The sequence below is a fragment of the Lepus europaeus genome, chromosome 20, assembly GCF_033115175.1.
Source record: "Lepus europaeus isolate LE1 chromosome 20, mLepTim1.pri, whole genome shotgun sequence".
Lineage (NCBI taxonomy): Eukaryota > Metazoa > Chordata > Mammalia > Lagomorpha > Leporidae > Lepus > Lepus europaeus.
This window is the reverse complement of record NC_084846.1, coordinates 9546454-9562492: the sequence shown is the minus strand read 5'-3', so window position 1 is coordinate 9562492 and position 16039 is coordinate 9546454. Positions and strand designations below refer to the sequence as shown.

Here is a 16039-nt window from a genome sequence, read left to right as displayed (position 1 = left end):
ACTCCCGGCTGGCACTGCGCAGGGGCCGGGGCGCATGCGCCTAAAGGAGGCGCGGGGAACGCCGTCGCGGGGCCGCGCGAAGCGCGGCGGGGCTCGTATCGCGCATGCGCGGGCCGGGGCCCGGCAGTGCGCGGGAAAGAGGCGGAGCTCGAGCAGGTGTGAGGGACGCTGAGGGCCCTGGGTTCGAGGCGTCTTGCGACCACCCGCGGGCTCTGGCTTCTCTTGAGCTGGCGGGTCCCCGCTTACGGGGTCCGGGGTAGTGTTCGTGTGTGTGGTGGGAGGACCGGTCACCGCCAGCCGGGAGCCACAGCGCCCAGGCCTCGGCCGACCGGAACTCCGTGACGATGGCCTTGGCCTTTTTGGAAACGCATATAGTTTAGTTATCCACCAGCAGATCCAGGTAGCCCAGGTCGGCCGGGGCTGGCCCGCTCCCTCCAAGTCCTTGGGAGAGCCGCTGGGGGCCCCTGCAGTGTCCCCAAGTGACCAGGAAGGTCGCTTTCTGGGACGCCTTCAGGGGCCAGCCCCGGATGTCCCCGGGACAGTGTGCAGTTGTCCCCGGATGCCCCTGCCTGGAGCGAGGGGCTGGAGCCGGAGGCCCCCACCCCCACCCCGCTGCCTCGGGGCAGATGGGGTCGGCGCCCCTGTGCAGTGGGGGATGGTAGTGCCCAGGGGTCCTCCTCCGAGCCCTGCTGGGGCTGAAGCGACCCCCTTGGGGAGCAGGCTCGAATGGGGGTGGGGACCACTGGATGCAGAGCCGGGCCAGGCCTGCTTCTAACTGGGGCCGTTGTTCGCAGATTTCTCACGGGAGACATAAGATGACTAAGAGGAAGAAGCTCCGGACCTCAGGTACCTTGTCCATTCAAGCTCAAAGCTGACCGGTTTTTGGGTCTTTTTTCCAGGCCCTTAGCCACACCATGGGCGCGGGGGGATCCGGCTCAGCTCGCCGCCCCCGGGTGTTGTCAGCGGTTGGTGCACCCCCCTCCACACACTTAACAGAGACGTGCAAGGGCCACTTCTGTGTGGCTCGCGGATGTAGGGGGAGGGGGGATGCTCGCCCGTCTCCCCACCACGCGCGGGACGGAGCAGATGACCAACAGATGGGAAATGCCTCGTGCAGATGTGAGAGAGACCTGGGGGTGGCCGTGACCTTGGCGAGAAAGGCCCCGGGCCCACCCACGGGCAGCTCCTCTTAGCGGAAGCCACACCCGCTCAGCGGACATCGCTGGGAAGGGGACCGAGGAAGAAGGTTCTGGAAGGTCCTGGAACATGCTGAGAGCCCCCACCCCCACCCCGGTCCCTGTTGTCTCCCGATGGCTTTGACGCTGGACACGGAGTTCCGCCTCGTTGGCGTCTGAAGTCCCGCGCGGGAACAGATCCCAGGCAGAAAACAAGAGGCTGTTTGCTCCCCCTGGAATGTTTTTTTTTTTTTTTTTTCTTTTTTAATGTTTTTCATTTCGTACAAACGTCCATGGAGTCAGCCAGGCAGCCTGGGGTTTGGGGGTTGTGGGGGAACCGGAGAAACAAAGCCGCTGTATTTTTGTCTTGCCTGGCAGAGCCCAGGGCAGGGATGGGGTTCGTGGGGGAACCCCCACCAGGGAAGTTTCTGGGGTGGACACCTCGGGGTGGGGGCAGGGTAAAAGCCCACTGCACCCTGCTTCCGAGTTGGATCCCAACACACACACACACACACACGCACGCGATTGTAGCTCAGCGCTGGCACAGAGCTCTAACTCGAGTCATTTCTTCCTTGAATCATTTCTTCGTTGAATGTGTGATTAGGTTGGGGGCCCGCTTTGGGGAGGGGGTCTCAAAAGCTGACCGCCGACCACTGGCACTTTCTGTGCGAGGGCATTTGCTTTTGTCACCAAGTAGACACCGTTCAGCACCTTGGCCGGGCAAGGAAGGACAGGTGCTGTGGCATAGCGGGTAAAGCTGCCACCTGCATCACCGGCATCCCATATGGGCACCGGTTCGAGTCCTGGCTGCTCCACTTCCCATCCAGCTCTCTTATTTATGCTATGGCCTGGGAAAGCAGTAGAAGATGGCCCAAGTGCTTGGGCCCCTGCACCTGCATGGAGACCCGGATGGAGCTCCTGGCTTCAGCCTGGCCCAGCCCCTGGCTGTGGCGGCCCCATTTGGGGAGTGAACCAGCAGGTGGAAGTCTGTCTGTCTGTCTCTCTCTCTCTCTCTCTTCCCCCCTCTCCCTCTCCCTCTCTCCCTTTTCTAGTAGATGAACATAAGTAAACTTTTAAAAACTATTTATTTCAAAAATCAGAGTTACAGAGGGAGAGAGAGAGATTTCCATCTGCTGGTTCACTCCCCAGAGAGCCGTAACAGTCAGTGCTGGGCCAGGCCAAAGCCAGGAGCTCCATCCAGGTCTCCCATGCGGGTGCAGGAGCCCAAGGACTTGGGCCATCTTCCACTGCATTCTCAGGCCATAGCAGGGAGCTGGACCGGAAGTAGAGCAGCCGGGACTTGAACTGGCACCCACATGGGATGCTGTGGCATTACCCGCTGTGCCACTCTTGGATCCCACGTCCCTGTGAGCTTGCTGCCCACCTCTCGCTCACCAGGAGAGCCGCAGAACAGGGGTCCCGTTACTCTGGCCGCTCGCCCGCTCGCTTAGGACACAGCAGCGGCCCTGCTCGATTTGCTCCTTGTCCTCGGCTGCGCAGGCTCCCAGCGCCTCCCTCTGTCTCTGCCCCCAGGAGGAGCCCTCTATCCTCCGAGACCCCCAAAGGACCCGAGGCTGGGAGAGTCTGACGGGGGCTCCCAGAGTCCCACGCTGCGCTGTTGGCAGCACCTGGAGGAGTCGGACAGCAGATCGGGACCCAGTTCCTCTCCAGAGCACAGCCAGGAGCAGCCAGGGCAGGCCGGGCCCAGGTAGGTGGCTCAGCAGAACCCCTTCCTGTGGGCCCCCAGCAGGCCGGGGGACGGGAGGGACTGAGGGTAGGGAGCCGCTGTGACCCGCCCCATGCTGCGCCTCCCACACCTCTTCCCAGGGCCCAGGGCTCTCAGGCTGTCCCTCCCGCGTGAGAACAAACCGTCCGTGTCAGAGCCACGGACAAGAGAACATTGACTTGTTCAAGGTTACTGAAAGCAGCTCAATTCTGTGCTGGGCAAATCCGCCTCTGTCTCTCTTTTTAAAGATTGATTTAGTTATTTGAAAGTCGAGCTACACAGAGAGAGAAGGAGAGGCAGAGAGAAAGAGAGATAGAGAGAGAGAGGTCTTCCATCCGCTGGTTCACTCCCCAGTTGGGTGCAACGGCCGGAGCTGCGCCGATCTGAAGCCAGGAGCCAGGAGCTTCTTCCAGGTCTCCCACGTGGGTGCAGGGGCCCAAGGACTTGGGCCATCTTCCGCCGCTTTCCCAGGCCATAGCAGAGAGCTGGATGGGAAGTGGAGCAGCCGGGACTCGAACCGGTGCCCATATGGGATGTGGATGTCCCAAGCAGGGACTTAACCCGGGTGCCAGGACGCTGGCCCTTGTGCATAGCTCTGAAGTCTGCCTGTGTGAGCTGCACCCACCCTATGTGTGATGACAAGTCCCCCTCGTGCCCTCACTCCCCTCTCCCCCGGAAAAACAGAAGATGGCCCAGGTCCCTGCTTAGGGTAATTCTTTGAGTGACAGTTCCTCCTGGCCGGTCTCCTAGTACCCGCCAGGAAGCAGGCCCGGCATTTTGGGAGGGCAGCACGCTGTCTGACCATCCATCCATCTGGCCCCCGGAAAAGCAGGTGTCTCGGGGCGCCGCTTTTGTTTAGGAATTGATTTCCCATTCGTCCTGAGCCTCGGCCGGTGGGCTGACCCTTGGTCAGCGTCTCCCCGGCTTGGTCTTTCTCCACTCAGCTCCCAAGGTGTGGACATAGGAGCCGCCCGCAGGCTCCCGGGGCCACTGGAGAAGGAGCCGCCTCCATTTCCTCTCTCGCAGGTGTGTGGCCCTGCACCTGCTGCAGGCACTGGGCCTCCCTGGGGCTCAAGTTCCGCCTCTCTGCTGGGGGGGGGCGGGGCTGGGAGACCAGAGGCCTCAGGCCTGGAGGGCGAGGGCCGCAGCGGAGGCTGCAGGGAGGCTGCGGTAGCTTTGTTTCTCCGGCACGCACAGAACGCAGCTGGGAGATTCATCCCCCAGTTTGCAAAATCCAGGAAGACAGCGACGCTGAGGAAAGCGGAAAGTGGAGACGAGGACCCTGGAAGCAGTGGGATCCCTAGCTCGGTAAGGCTGGTAAGGCCCTGTCCGCTTCTGGGCCCAGCCTCCCCCAGGGGGCAGGGGTGGTGGGGGAGCCCTGCTCTGCACCCCTCATGCCCAGCGCACTGAGCTACAGATGTGGGCACAAGCAGCCCCCCGCAGATGCCATGGGGAGTGGGGGGCTCAGCCTCAGAGCCAGCGGTGGGTGGGCTTCCGGTGGAGGAGGACACCCAGGCAGGGCCTGAAGCAGCAGCAGGGTGGGCCCGGAGCCCACCAGGGTTGATGGCAGAGAGCCAGGGGCCAAGGGACAGCACTGGCCAGAGGCGGCCAGGTTCTGATGTTGCTGAAGGCAGCACTGACAAGTTGGGTGTAAGGGGGGGGGGTGGCCTGGACTTCAGGGCCTGGGACCTGAGTGGCTGGAGACATGGTGACTTGGGGCAGGCCCAGGAGCCCGTGTCACCTTGGAGGTGACCGCCAGGTTCCAGGATCACAGGCCTCTGGGGTCAGGGCCAGAGCCAGGGAGTTCAGACCCGAGCTACTGGGAGGATGGCCCTGCCCCTCCCCAAGGGACAGCATCCCCTCCACCCGCCGTGTCCCGGCCAAGCCTCCTCTCCCAGCCCCGCCTCTCCGTCCTTCCCACCACCCTCTCTGGCCATTTCCTACCTGCAGGGACAGTGATTTTCTTTATCTCCATCTCCGTGTGTGTATGTGTGTGTGTGTGTCTGTCTGTGACACTCTGCTTTTCAAAGAGATAAAAATGCTTATATTTGCTTGAGAGCCAGAGAGTATCCATCTGCTGGTTACTCCCCAAATGCCTACAGGGGGAAGCCAGGAGCCAGGCGCTCCATCCAGGTCTCCCACGTGGGTGGCAGAGACCCAGCGTCCTCTGCGGCCTTCCCAGTGTGCGTGTGAGCAGGGAGCCGGCGTGGGGCGTGGGCGTGGGTACTGTGCAGGCATCTTTAACCACCAGGCTGAATGCCGGTGGTTTGTGTCCCTGATCTGCCTGGGTGCCCCCGGTGCTGGCCGGGAGACGTCCCCCGTGGAAGGAGAGGCCAACCCCAGCATTGGCACCCAACCAACCCTCTTCCGGTGCCCCAAGCCATGCAGCGCCTGAGTCGGTGGACCCAGGGAGCGACGGCCGATCACCCCCAGGTGCTGGTGCCGAGTCCTCCTCTCTCCACAGGAAGCTCCATCACTGTCGGAGCCCTGCGCCCCGCAGGTGGGGAGCCAGCCGCTGGCGGAGTCGCTGCAGGAGACCCAGGGCCTGGGACACCAGACAGAGTCAGATAGCGCCTGCCCGGGACACAGCAGCCGGGACCCTGTGGCCAGCAGCAAGGACACCCTGCCCACAGCCTCTGGTGGGGAGGGGGCGTGGCCCTGTGTCTCAGAGAGGGCCAGCCAGGACCCCGGGGCCCACATGTCCAGTGATGAAAGCAGCCAGGAGACAAAGAGGGCTTGGGTCCCAGTGAGTTGCGGGCAGGAAGGCCCCCTGCTGGGCAGTGAGGCTGCAGGGATGGGGGCAGAGGCAGGAGCCCCCCAGGAGGGCGGCACCCAAGGGGCAGTAGGGGCTGACTTGCTCCAGGGCCCCCAGGAGGAAGAAGACGCGACCCCAGGCTCCCCAGTGTCAGCTCCTGCCTTGGGCCCCCCTCGGGGACCAGGCCCTGGCACTCAAGGGGAGACAGCCAGTGGGCTGGGCAGCCTGGGGCGCTCCTCCCCGGGAGCCCACGTCGCCACAGAGCCCGCAGCACCAGAACAGAGGGCCCTGCAGGTGGCCGCCCCCAGCTCTGCAGCCTCTCCCGGCAGGACAGCCCCTGACGGAGGCCACAGCCCAGCCCCGCTGGGCCACACGCCGCTGGCCAGGGACAGCCCAGGAGGCAGAGGGGAAGCAGGGCCAGAAGACACCAGCGACAGCCCTGCGGGTCCCCCGGGGAACAGAGAGCCCGCCGTGGGTGCTGCGGATTCTGGCCACGCAGCCCTAGAAACAAGCCCAGATGTCACTCAGAGGCAGGGGCCTGGCCCCGAGCCACCAGACCTCGAGGGTCTCGGTCCATCCCTCGGAGCCTCTGCTCTGCCTGGGGACAGACATGCAGCGGCTGACCCTGCCCAGGAGCGCCGGGCCCCCCAGGACCGGCCCGAGGCAGCCTGGGAGGCGGCCTCAGCCACAGAACTGGACTTCCTGCCGGACAGTCAGATCCAGGGCGCGCTGGACCTTGAAGCCCCGCCCCAGCAGGTAAGAGCCACTCAGAGCTGCCCACAGGCAGGTGCCACACCTGCCGCCCAGAGGGAGCGGGATGAGGACACGGCCTTATGGGGCTGCGTGGACATAGCCCACAGGTCCAGGGCACCCGGCCACAGCCCTGTCAGCCATGGGAGTCTCGGTGTCCCGGATGTGTGGCTGTGGGGACCCTCCGTCTTCCTTGTACGGCAGCCCCCCCACCCTGGCAGCTTCCCCCACCCCCGTCCCCTTCGGTGCCTGCGCCTTTTCCGAGGTCTCCCAAGGGACACACAGAGGGCTGAGGAGCAGGAAGGGGGCCCTGCAGTGGCGGGGACCTCACAGCTGGCCCTGGGGAGGGGACTTCAGTCCTGATCCAGCAAGGGCCTTGGGGCGGGGGGAGCACTGATAGAATTCTGTATTCAGGCCGGCGCCGTGGCTTAACAGGCTAATCCTCCACCTTGCGGCGCCGGCACACTGGGTTCTAGTCCCGGTTGGGGTGCCGGATTCTGTCCCGGTTGCCCCTCTTCCAGGCCAGCTCTCTGCTATGGCCCAGGAGTGAGGTGGAGGATGGCCCAAGTGCTTGGGCCCTGCACCCGCATGGGAGACCAGGAGAAGCACCTGGCTCCTGCCTTCGGATCAGCGTGGTGCGCCGGCCGCAGCGGCCATTGGAGGGTGAACCAACGGCAAAAAGGAAGACCTTTCTCTCTGTCTCTCTCTCTCACTATCCACTCTGCCTGTCAAAAAAAAGAGAAAAGAATTCTGTATTCAGATATAGTCAGTTTTGAGGAGTTCATGGGAGAAGCGTATTATTAAAAAAGAAAAAACTGCACTTGTCTGTTCGAGATCTCTCATAGCAGAGCCGCTTTGTGACCCTGGTGTTGGGTCCGGCGCAGTGGCGCAGGGGGTTAAGGGGCCGCCTGTCCCACCAGCATCCCACATGCCAGCGCCCGTTCCAGTCCTGCAGCTCTGTTTCTGATCCGGCTTCCTGCTACTGCACCTGGGAAAGCAGGAGTTGGATGGGGAGCTGGGGTCCCTGGCACCCACGTGGGAGACCAGGAGGCAGTTCCTGGCTCCTGGCTCCGGCCTGGCCCAGAACTGGTGGTTGTTGCCATGTAGGGAGTGAATCAGCGGATGGAAGTTCGCTCTCTCTCCCTCTCCCTCTCTTTCTCTCTCTCTCTCAAGATTTGTTTATTTGAAAGAGTTACACAGAGAGAGGGAGTGAGAAAGTGGTCTTCCATCTGCTGGTTCACTCCCCAAATGGCCACAGCAGTCTGAGCTTGGCCGATCAGGAGCCAGGAGCTCCATCCGGGTCTCCCAGGTGAGCAGCAGGGGTCCAAGCACTTGGGCCATCGCCCGCTGCCTTTCCCGGGAGCTGGATTGGCAGCAGGGCAGCCTGGATACCACCACGCACTCCGAAATGGGATGCCAAGGGTCACCAGCAGCGGCTTCACCCAGCATGCCACAGTGCTGGCCCTTTAAAAAAGAAACTGATTTCCAGACTTCAGGAAGTCACTCACTGAGGCGACTTTGTGATGCAGCTGAACTGCTGGGGGCTGTGCCTGCCCTGCCCCGAGGTTGCCTCCCCCAGCTGCTGAGCCCTTGCCAGCCGTACAGTTCACCTGTCGAAGCAGGTGGCAGCCCCACCCATGGGGGAGACGGGAGTCCAAACTCCAGGGCCCTGCAGGTGCTCTGTCTTCACGCTAGGGTGTGGCAGAGGGGTCGAAGGAGGGCAGGCACCAGCTGCAGGTGGCACAGCTGGGAGGGGAGGCAGTGAGGAGGCCCCAGGGCGGCTCCCGGGTCAGCTTGGCCCCCAGCATCTGTCCAGCAGCGGGCAGATGTGGCCGCTACCCCATGCGGTTTCCCCTGCCTCCCCCCCCCCACCAGCTGCATCCCTGAGAGTGAGTGTCAGGCCCCGAACCAGCTGTTTTGTTTTTTCCTACAACACAGCCCTGAAACATCAGCCGATTTCACTGGCGCAGGGACTAAAGAAAGAGCCGCTTGGTGGTGGTGGTACGGCGGGGGGCGGGGCTGGGTTTCTCAAGCTAGCAAAATGGGGGGCTCCAAGGCACAGCTTGGCGGGAGGGGCGGGGGGTCTAGGAGACCAAACCTCGAATTTGCTCCGAAAAAGATCAAGAGATGGGAAGAGCCAAGGCGGTCAGACCTGCCCGGCAGGCCCCGGGACAGGGCCTCTACAAGACTGACAACGCCCAGGGCTGGGCAGGCGTGCTAGACCCTGACACGGGGCGTTGCCTAGCAAGTCAGGGCGGCCCAGCCACCAGCCAGGTTCCCCTGGGAAGGTTCCAGAGGCCCCGGGGTGGCAGGAACGCAGGGGCACCAGGGGACAGACCCAAAGCTGACTGCCCCCCCAGCCCCCCACCATGGATGGAGCTGGTTTATCTGCTCCTGGTCTGCTGAGAAGCTGGGTTCTGGGGTCCTCGCCCATCCTACCCCTACCCCATTCCCCTGAGCTGTTTTTTTTTAAGCCACAAAATGGGGGCAGGCATGGTGGCCAGCAGGTTAAGCTGTTTGCGACACCAGCCTTGCCTGTGAACACTGGGTTCATGTCTCAGCTGCTCCATTTCCCATCCAGCTCCCCAATAATGCACCTGGGAAAAGCAGCAGAGGATGGCCCAAGTGCTCGGGCCCCTGCCCCCAACATGGGAGACCCGGATGGAGTTCTGGGCTCCTGGCTTGGGCCTGGCCCAGTTCCAGCTGTTGGAGCCAGCGAGATGGAAGATGTCTAGTCTCTCTCTGCCTCTCTCTTTCTCTCCATCCCTGTCAGCTTGCTTTTCCGTGTGTGTGCAGGGGAGAGGCGAGGAGGGAGCAGCCTGGGCTCCGTCCTCTGTCCATGGCGCTTTGCCCCTGCGCTGGACCAGATGATTCACTCACAGGCCCTGTTCCCTCTTCCCAGGTGTGTCCCGCGGGTCCTTGCTGGCCTGACCCCAGCCCTCTTGCCAACAGAGACCCTGTCGCAGTGGCCAGACCACAGCAGAGGTAGGCTCAGGGTGGGGCGGAAGTGGCCCCTGGGAGCTGGGCCCACCCGTGCGTGGCTTAACAAAGAGGGCGCCAGGGTGGGCCCCGGGCCCCCGCTCCTGGGCTCCACTTTCCTTAAACCTGCCCAGGAAGGAAACTGTTGACCAGCAGGGGGTGTCTCTCCTGGGGGGGGAGCCCCTGCCCTACGGCCTGCGTGCAAGGGGTGGTCTCTGGGAAGAAGGCCTGGGGTTTCCCCTGAGCCCCCCCCCCCCCCCGCCAGGGGAGCTGGAGCGACCCTAACCCACCCTCCTCTCTGCCACGTCCCTCCCACCTGACTGTGTGTGACGGGTGGGTGGGTGGGGTGTGTGTCCATCTGTCCATCCGTCCCAGTCCCTCCTCCCGCACCCTCCCGGGGCCCTGCCCTCCCCCACTACCCGCACCTGAACATACCACTGCTCAGGCTAGGGCAGGTTCTGTTTCTGTCTGGGGACTGTGGAGGAAGGGGTTGGGCTAGGGGGTTGGGCTGGGGCCCCCCATCCTTTGGCTGCCCCTCCCCCCCACCTCCTCCTCCTCCTCTTTCCCCTCCTCCAGGCCCTGTTCCCACCACACCCCTGTCCCTGGCACCTCCTGTGCCTCTTGGTCCCCTCCCCGGCGTTCATCCGAGGCCAGGAGGGTCCCCTGGTTCCTGACCCAGCCTGCCCTGGGCCTTGGGCCTTCTCTGCCAGGCGCTGCCCTGGGCACCCCAGCGCTGAGGCCTGGGGGTGGGGGGTGGGGACGGGGGCGGGTGATTGACACCTGCGAGCTGGAGCAGAGACCAGGGGATGGGGTTGAAGTCTGGCCACGATCAGGAAGTGCCCCCCCACCTCCACGAGCTTTCCGGCGGGACCCTGGTGAGCCAGGGCCCCTCTGCCTGCTCCCCCGCAGGGCGCCCGAGGCCGCCGGCATGGAGGACGCCACAGACACGGTCCGGGGCCTCATCTTGGAGCTCTCCAACCTGAAGTAAGTGCTGGAGCGGGGCGGGGGTGGCGACCCCGGGACCCCTCCTCCACGGCGCGCCCCTGCGAGCCGCGTGTGCCACCTGTGTCCCCACCGCAGCCGGCTGATCATGGGCGCCCACCGGGACCTGGACGCCTTCCGGCGGTTGCAGCACAGGAAGACGGCGGCAGCGGGGAGGGGCCCCGGGCCCTACGCCCCCCAGTACCCATGGAGGGGTCTGTAGGCCGCGCGCTTGGGGGTCCGGGGAAGACACCCGCTCTCGCCCGGAAGTCCTACTGTTTGAGGGCCCAGGTTCCAGAAGGTTCCGGAAGGTTCTGACCGCCCCCCCAGGAGAAAGGGGATCCCTTTGTTGGTGGCGCCTCCCCCCCCTCCCCAGGACCGTTTTATTCTGGGAATGCCAGCAATAAAGGAGTGTGGAGGGAGGCCCCGTGGCCCGCGCGGTTTCCCACGGGGCTCCCCCCCAAGCTCATAACTGGTCTCCCCGAGGCGCGGCTGGCCCTGCACACGTGTGCTGGCGCAAATGGGGGGCAGTGAGGATCCCCACACCAAGAACTGAGGCCGCGCAGGGCTGGGGGCCAGGCTGGGTGTCGGCACTCCCGGAGTCCAGCCAGGAGGAGGTGGCCCGGCACATGGCTGCTGCTGACCCGAACCCGTCCTCATCCCAAGCCGATCCACTGGTGCCCCATCCACCTCGGTCACCGCCAGGTCCCCCACTCCCGGGGCTGCTCCCGGCCCCTCACGCTGCAGGCTCCCAACACAGCGTGGTGGGGAGCGGGAGCGGCGGCCCTGGCTCTGAGCACACGGCCTGGGGGCTGCCAGGGAGCCCTCCCAGGTTTCCTCTCTCTACCCCCCACAAAGGAGGCCCGACTCCCCCTTTCCAATGCCCAGGGCCCTCAACCTGCCCCACCGCCCACTCGGGGACACCCAGAGAGCGCTGGGCATGCAGGCCGCTGTGCTGGTCACCTCACTCGTCCTCCGGCTGTCCCCTGCTGCCCCAGCCGGACAACAGGAGGCGGACAGGGCGCGGGACCCCCCACCCTGGCCACTCCACTCCTGCCCAAGCCCTCAGCCGGCCGGGGTCCGTTTCTGCCCAGGGGACGTCATCATTGTCTCCAGTTCCCCCGCTGAGAGGCGCTGGGTGGTGGCAGCCCTGCAGCGCCTCCTCCAACCCCCCCCCCCCCCAGCACCCCAGGGCGGACCCAGGGCTCAGCCCAGCAAGGCCCCCCAGCCACCTTGTCCCATTCAGGGTCTCAGTCTGCAGCTGACAACGCATTTATTGAGCGCCCACTGCTTGCTCGCCCAGCTCTGGGAAGACGCAGGTCCCCGCGGGGAAGGGTGCGGGGTGCCCAAGGTCAGCTCCGGGCCTGGCCAGGTCCCCGGGGGTGACGTCTTCCAAAGCGCAGCCTCCTGGGTACCATCGCTGGCGCAGGCGGCGTTGGCTGTGCTCCTCGGGCGCCGGCCCGCTAGGCAGAGGCGGAGGCTGGCGGCGAAGGGCCCGACTTGCCCGCACCTCTGGAGCCTGGGTGGGGAGGGCGAGACGCGGGGCTCAGCCGGGGCAGCGGCCGCGCCTCTGGCGCCACCTAGCGGCGGTAGCTGCTGAGACAGCAACCCCCGCGACACATCCTGAGACCCCCGCGCAAGCCCCGGGACAAAAAGCACGGGGGATCCAGCGACCCTGCTGCCCCCTCGTGGCCGCCTGAACCCTCAGACTTAATGGGGGAGGGGTGGGTCCAAAGACCCTCGGCCTCTGGTCTTCCAAGGGGACGCCATCAAACCTCACAGGGACAGACAGGCATCCCATATGGGAGTTCCTTGGGCTCCAGTCCCAATTCCAGCTCCCTGCTAAGGCGCGCAGCAAAGCCACGCCCCCCGGGAGGCAGCAGACTGAGGGCTCAGGGGCTTCCCCCCACCCACGTGGGAGACCCAGATGGAGTTCTGGTCCGGCTGTCAGACCTGCCCCAGGCCATCCAAGTAGCAAACCCCACGTGGTACAGCAGGTTAAGCCACCACAGCTCACAACAGAGCGCCTGGTTCAAGTCCTGGCTTTTTTTTTGTTTTTGAGTTTTGTTTACTTGAAAGGCAGAGTTAGGGAGAGGAGAGGCAGAGAGAAAGAGAGGTCTTCCATCCACTGGTTCTGTCCCCAGATGGCCGCAACGGCCAGAGCTGTGCCGATCCAAAGCCAGGAGCCTGGAGCTTCTTCCGGGTCTCCCACGTGGGTGCAGGGGCCCAAGGACTTGGGCCATCTTCTGCTGCTTTCCCAGGCCATAGCAGAGAGCACGATCGGAAGTGGAGCAGCCTTGGCGGGAACTTTTACAAAGTTTGCAGGCAGAGGGACCCCAGCCAGCCATTTCAGCTCATTTCTCCAGGCCCCGGGGGTGGGGGTGGGTCAGAATTTGCATCTGACGTTGTGTCAGCCTTAGGGAGCCACCCCAAGCTAACCCATGCACAGCAAAATCAAACCTCTGCAGCCCACCCACCATGTCCCTGGTTACCACGGATCCCTTGGCTGGGGAGGGGGCTGGGGAGGAGGAGGCTCGGCAGCCTCCGCCCTTGAACCTGAGTCTGACATACAGAGAGCTTGATCCAAGTCCAGGCCTGGCCGCTGTCTCTGAACCTGGTCCCCTCCCCCTGCACCACACAAGCACACGAAACCGTCCCACATCAACCCCGGGCCACGTCGCCTTGGCCTCCCACAACCTCTGTGAGGCTCCCAGACGCCACCTCCTACAGGAAGCCCTCCCGGACACCCCCACCCCACCGAGTCTGGCTCAGGCACTTCACCAAACCACCCCCCTCCCTGCCGCCGGTTCAGTACCCAACATCCACCCTGCATTTTATGTAACCCTGTCCCATCACTGCGTCCGCCGATGGTCCAGCCACAGAACAGGCACACGAGCCAACGGCCAAGGAAGCCAGGTTTCAGAGAGGCTGAGCAGATGATCTGAGGCCACACAGCTCCCAAGGTGAATGGGAGCCCCACCCACCCACCACCACCACCACCACCACCACCCCTGTGGCCCACAAACCTCCCAGCCGGCCGGCTCCTCATGCCATGGAAAAGCTGGCCTCTCCCCACCCCAGCCCCTGTTGGGCCCAGAGAGGGAGAGCAACTAGCCCAAGTTCACACAGCAAAACCCCAGCGCCCACCCCCCAACTTCCCTACAAGGTTGCTAGAACCCTCCCATGCCAACCCCACATGCCAGGGGACCCCAGAAGGGCTCAGGCAGGAGCCTAGGATGGCGCCCCTGCGCCCACCCCGCCCTCCAGCCACCTGCCCAGGTACCTCCTCGCCGCTGGTGCTGGTGCTGGCCACCACCCGAGTCCTGGGCCTTCACCTTGTCGGGCCGGAATAGCTTCCTGCCCGCGGAGTTGCGTGTGGTGCAGCTGTACACGGAGGTGTAGCCCTGGCCAGTGAGCGGGCAGAAGCGCCGGGTGTGGGCATGCTCCCGCGTGGCGCCGCACTGCGGGCACACGTAGTCTCGCAGGATAGGACACAGCACCCGGCCGGCTTCATCTTTCAGCGCGTGGGACTGGTAGATGGCCCGCGACTCCCCATTGTGCTTGCAGAAGGAACATAGGCGCTCAGGGCCGGGCGGCTTCGGATCCTCCGCCTCGGCCGCTGTGGGCTGGGGCTGGGGCTCCGGCTTGGCTTGGGGATCTTCTTCCACACGGAGAGCCCCCACCAGGCGCGCCAAGCCCAGGTAATCCGTCCACAAGTCGAAAGTCCCCATGGCTGGACTGTGCAGAGGGCCCTGCCCCGGGGCTGCTGTCTCCCTGGAACCTGGCCCTCTTGATTCAATTCTTCCCTTTAACCTCCAAGGGGTGGGTGAGGGGGCGGAGCAGACAGGAGGAGGCTCCTTGCTGTCATGGGGAGGGGGCTGAGGGGGGCTGCCCCCCACTAATGCACCTGTTCAGGGAATACACTTAGTCCTGGTGGGAGGAGCTGGGTAGCCGGACACAAACTCCAGGAGGGGCTGCCCTCCTCCAAGCCCCCAGGGCACTGGGGGGGCTGGGGGAGCAGGGGATTCCCCCCCACCCTCCTGTTTTTCTGGTACCAAGTCTGCCCCTGGAGCATCACCCAGTGGGTGGTTTGGGAACTCTAAAAGATACCATCTCTCCGTGAGCAACTTAATAACTTCTTTCTTCCTTTCCCTCGGGCTACAGGAGGAAGGGGAAAGGGCTTGGTTCCTGCCTCTGGGCTCTTTGGGGAGTGGGGGGGGGGGTGCTCTGGATCTCTGTGGCTCCCGCCCTGGCCTGGGTGGGACACCTCCACTAGACGCCCTGGCCTGGGTGGGACACCTCCACTAGACGAGATGCAAAGTGGGAATCAGAAGGCAGTGTTTTCTTTCTTTCTTTTTTTTTTTTTTAAAGATTTATTTATTGATCTGAAAGCCAGAATTAGAGAGAGAGAGGGAGAGAGAGGTCTTCCATCTGCTGGTTCACTCCCCAGATGACCTCAACGGAGGAAGCCAGGAGCCTGGAGCTTCATCCGGGTCTCCCACGTGGCTGCATGGACCCAAGGACTTGGGCCATCTTCTGCTGCTTTCCCCAGGCACGTTAGCAGGGAGCCGGATCCCAAGTGGAGGAGGGTGCTCCAGGAGGTGGGATGTGGCGGCTGCACCTGTTCCCCACGCAGGGGTCTCGCAGCCAAGGGCTCAGACTGGGGTCTGCAGCCAGAAAGCCCAGGGGAGAAAGCTGGGCCAGGACTCACTGCTGGGGAGCAGAACCCAGCCACCCGCCCACCCCCTTCCCCACACTGGATCCCAGCCTCCCTTCCTCAGCCCACCCCTCTCCCACCCCCTCAGGCTGTCTGGCCCAGCCACAATGACATTCACCTGCCCGTGGGTCTGGCCTGTGTCCTCACAACCCACCGACAACAATGAATGTTGATTGTGACCTTTGCGAGGTGGGAGCGGGGTGCCCCCAGATCTAGAAGGTTCCAGAAGATGCTGGTTCCAGGCCTCAGGGTCCACTCAACGGTCGATGGTTTGCCTGAGCCTTACAAACTCACCGACAGGTTGAATGTTCCCCCAAACCCTTGGCAAAAATCTTAGGGCAGAGTGGGGGGGCAGGGTCCCGGGGCTGCAAACACTAGGTGCCAACTGCAGGCTCTTGAGAGGTGCAAATGTTCCCTCCCTCCCCCTCCTCCTCTCCCAGTTCTGGAGGGGAGGGCGCCTGGGGGGTTGGGTGGGGGTGGAGCAACAGGCAGTAGGGTCCCTGCCCACTCTGCAATGCTGATAAACAAGGCAAACAAGGCATCTGAATACAATGTATTACCTTGGCCTGTGGGGCCTGGAGTGTTGATGAGCCTGTGCAACCGCCCACATCCCACCCTGCAAAAGGGAGGGGTGGGGTGTGCGGTGGGGGAGCCCAAGACCAGGCAAGACTCATGGAAGCATTTGGACCCAGTGGCTGCCATGTTGCAAAATGCCGCCTCACCCAGCACCCATCTCCCCTCAGGGACCCTCCCCCAAAAGCCAAGTTCAGCCCCGCCAGCTCCCCCAACCTCATAGCCACACACTGGGAAGCAAAAAGGGGTGGTTGGGAACCTCCCCTGTCCCCCATCCATTCAAGAGCAACCTGCCAGGGACCACGAAACCCCCAAAGGAACTTCTACAGCAGATCACGGTTAAGCCCCAGGAGCCTGCACAGCACCCCCCAAGGGGATCCCCC

At 63.9% G+C, this 16039-nt stretch overlaps 2 protein-coding genes across 2 annotated transcripts; one reads left to right on the top strand and one right to left on the bottom strand.

The window, feature by feature from the left end:
• Window positions 1–119: 119 nt before the first annotated feature.
• BRME1 (break repair meiotic recombinase recruitment factor 1) lies at window positions 120–10779 on the top strand. Its single transcript, XM_062178597.1, has 9 exons — window positions 120–156; window positions 795–846; window positions 2709–2883; window positions 3846–3927; window positions 4099–4209; window positions 5366–6412; window positions 9309–9391; window positions 10295–10369; window positions 10466–10779. The coding sequence occupies exons 2-9, from the start codon at window positions 816–818 to the stop codon at window positions 10587–10589; spliced, it is 1728 nt and encodes a 575-aa protein (XP_062034581.1). The 5' UTR covers window positions 120–156; window positions 795–815; the 3' UTR covers window positions 10590–10779.
• A 1031-nt stretch (window positions 10780–11810) lies between these two features.
• On the bottom strand, window positions 11811–14097 carry NANOS3 (nanos C2HC-type zinc finger 3). The gene is made up of 2 exons (XM_062179244.1): window positions 13650–14097; window positions 11811–11885 (listed from the first exon to the last, which is right to left on the bottom strand). Exons 1-2 carry the CDS (start codon window positions 14095–14097, stop codon window positions 11830–11832), a joined length of 504 nt encoding a protein of 167 aa, XP_062035228.1. The 3' UTR covers window positions 11811–11829.
• Between the last annotated feature and the right edge of the window lie 1942 nt (window positions 14098–16039).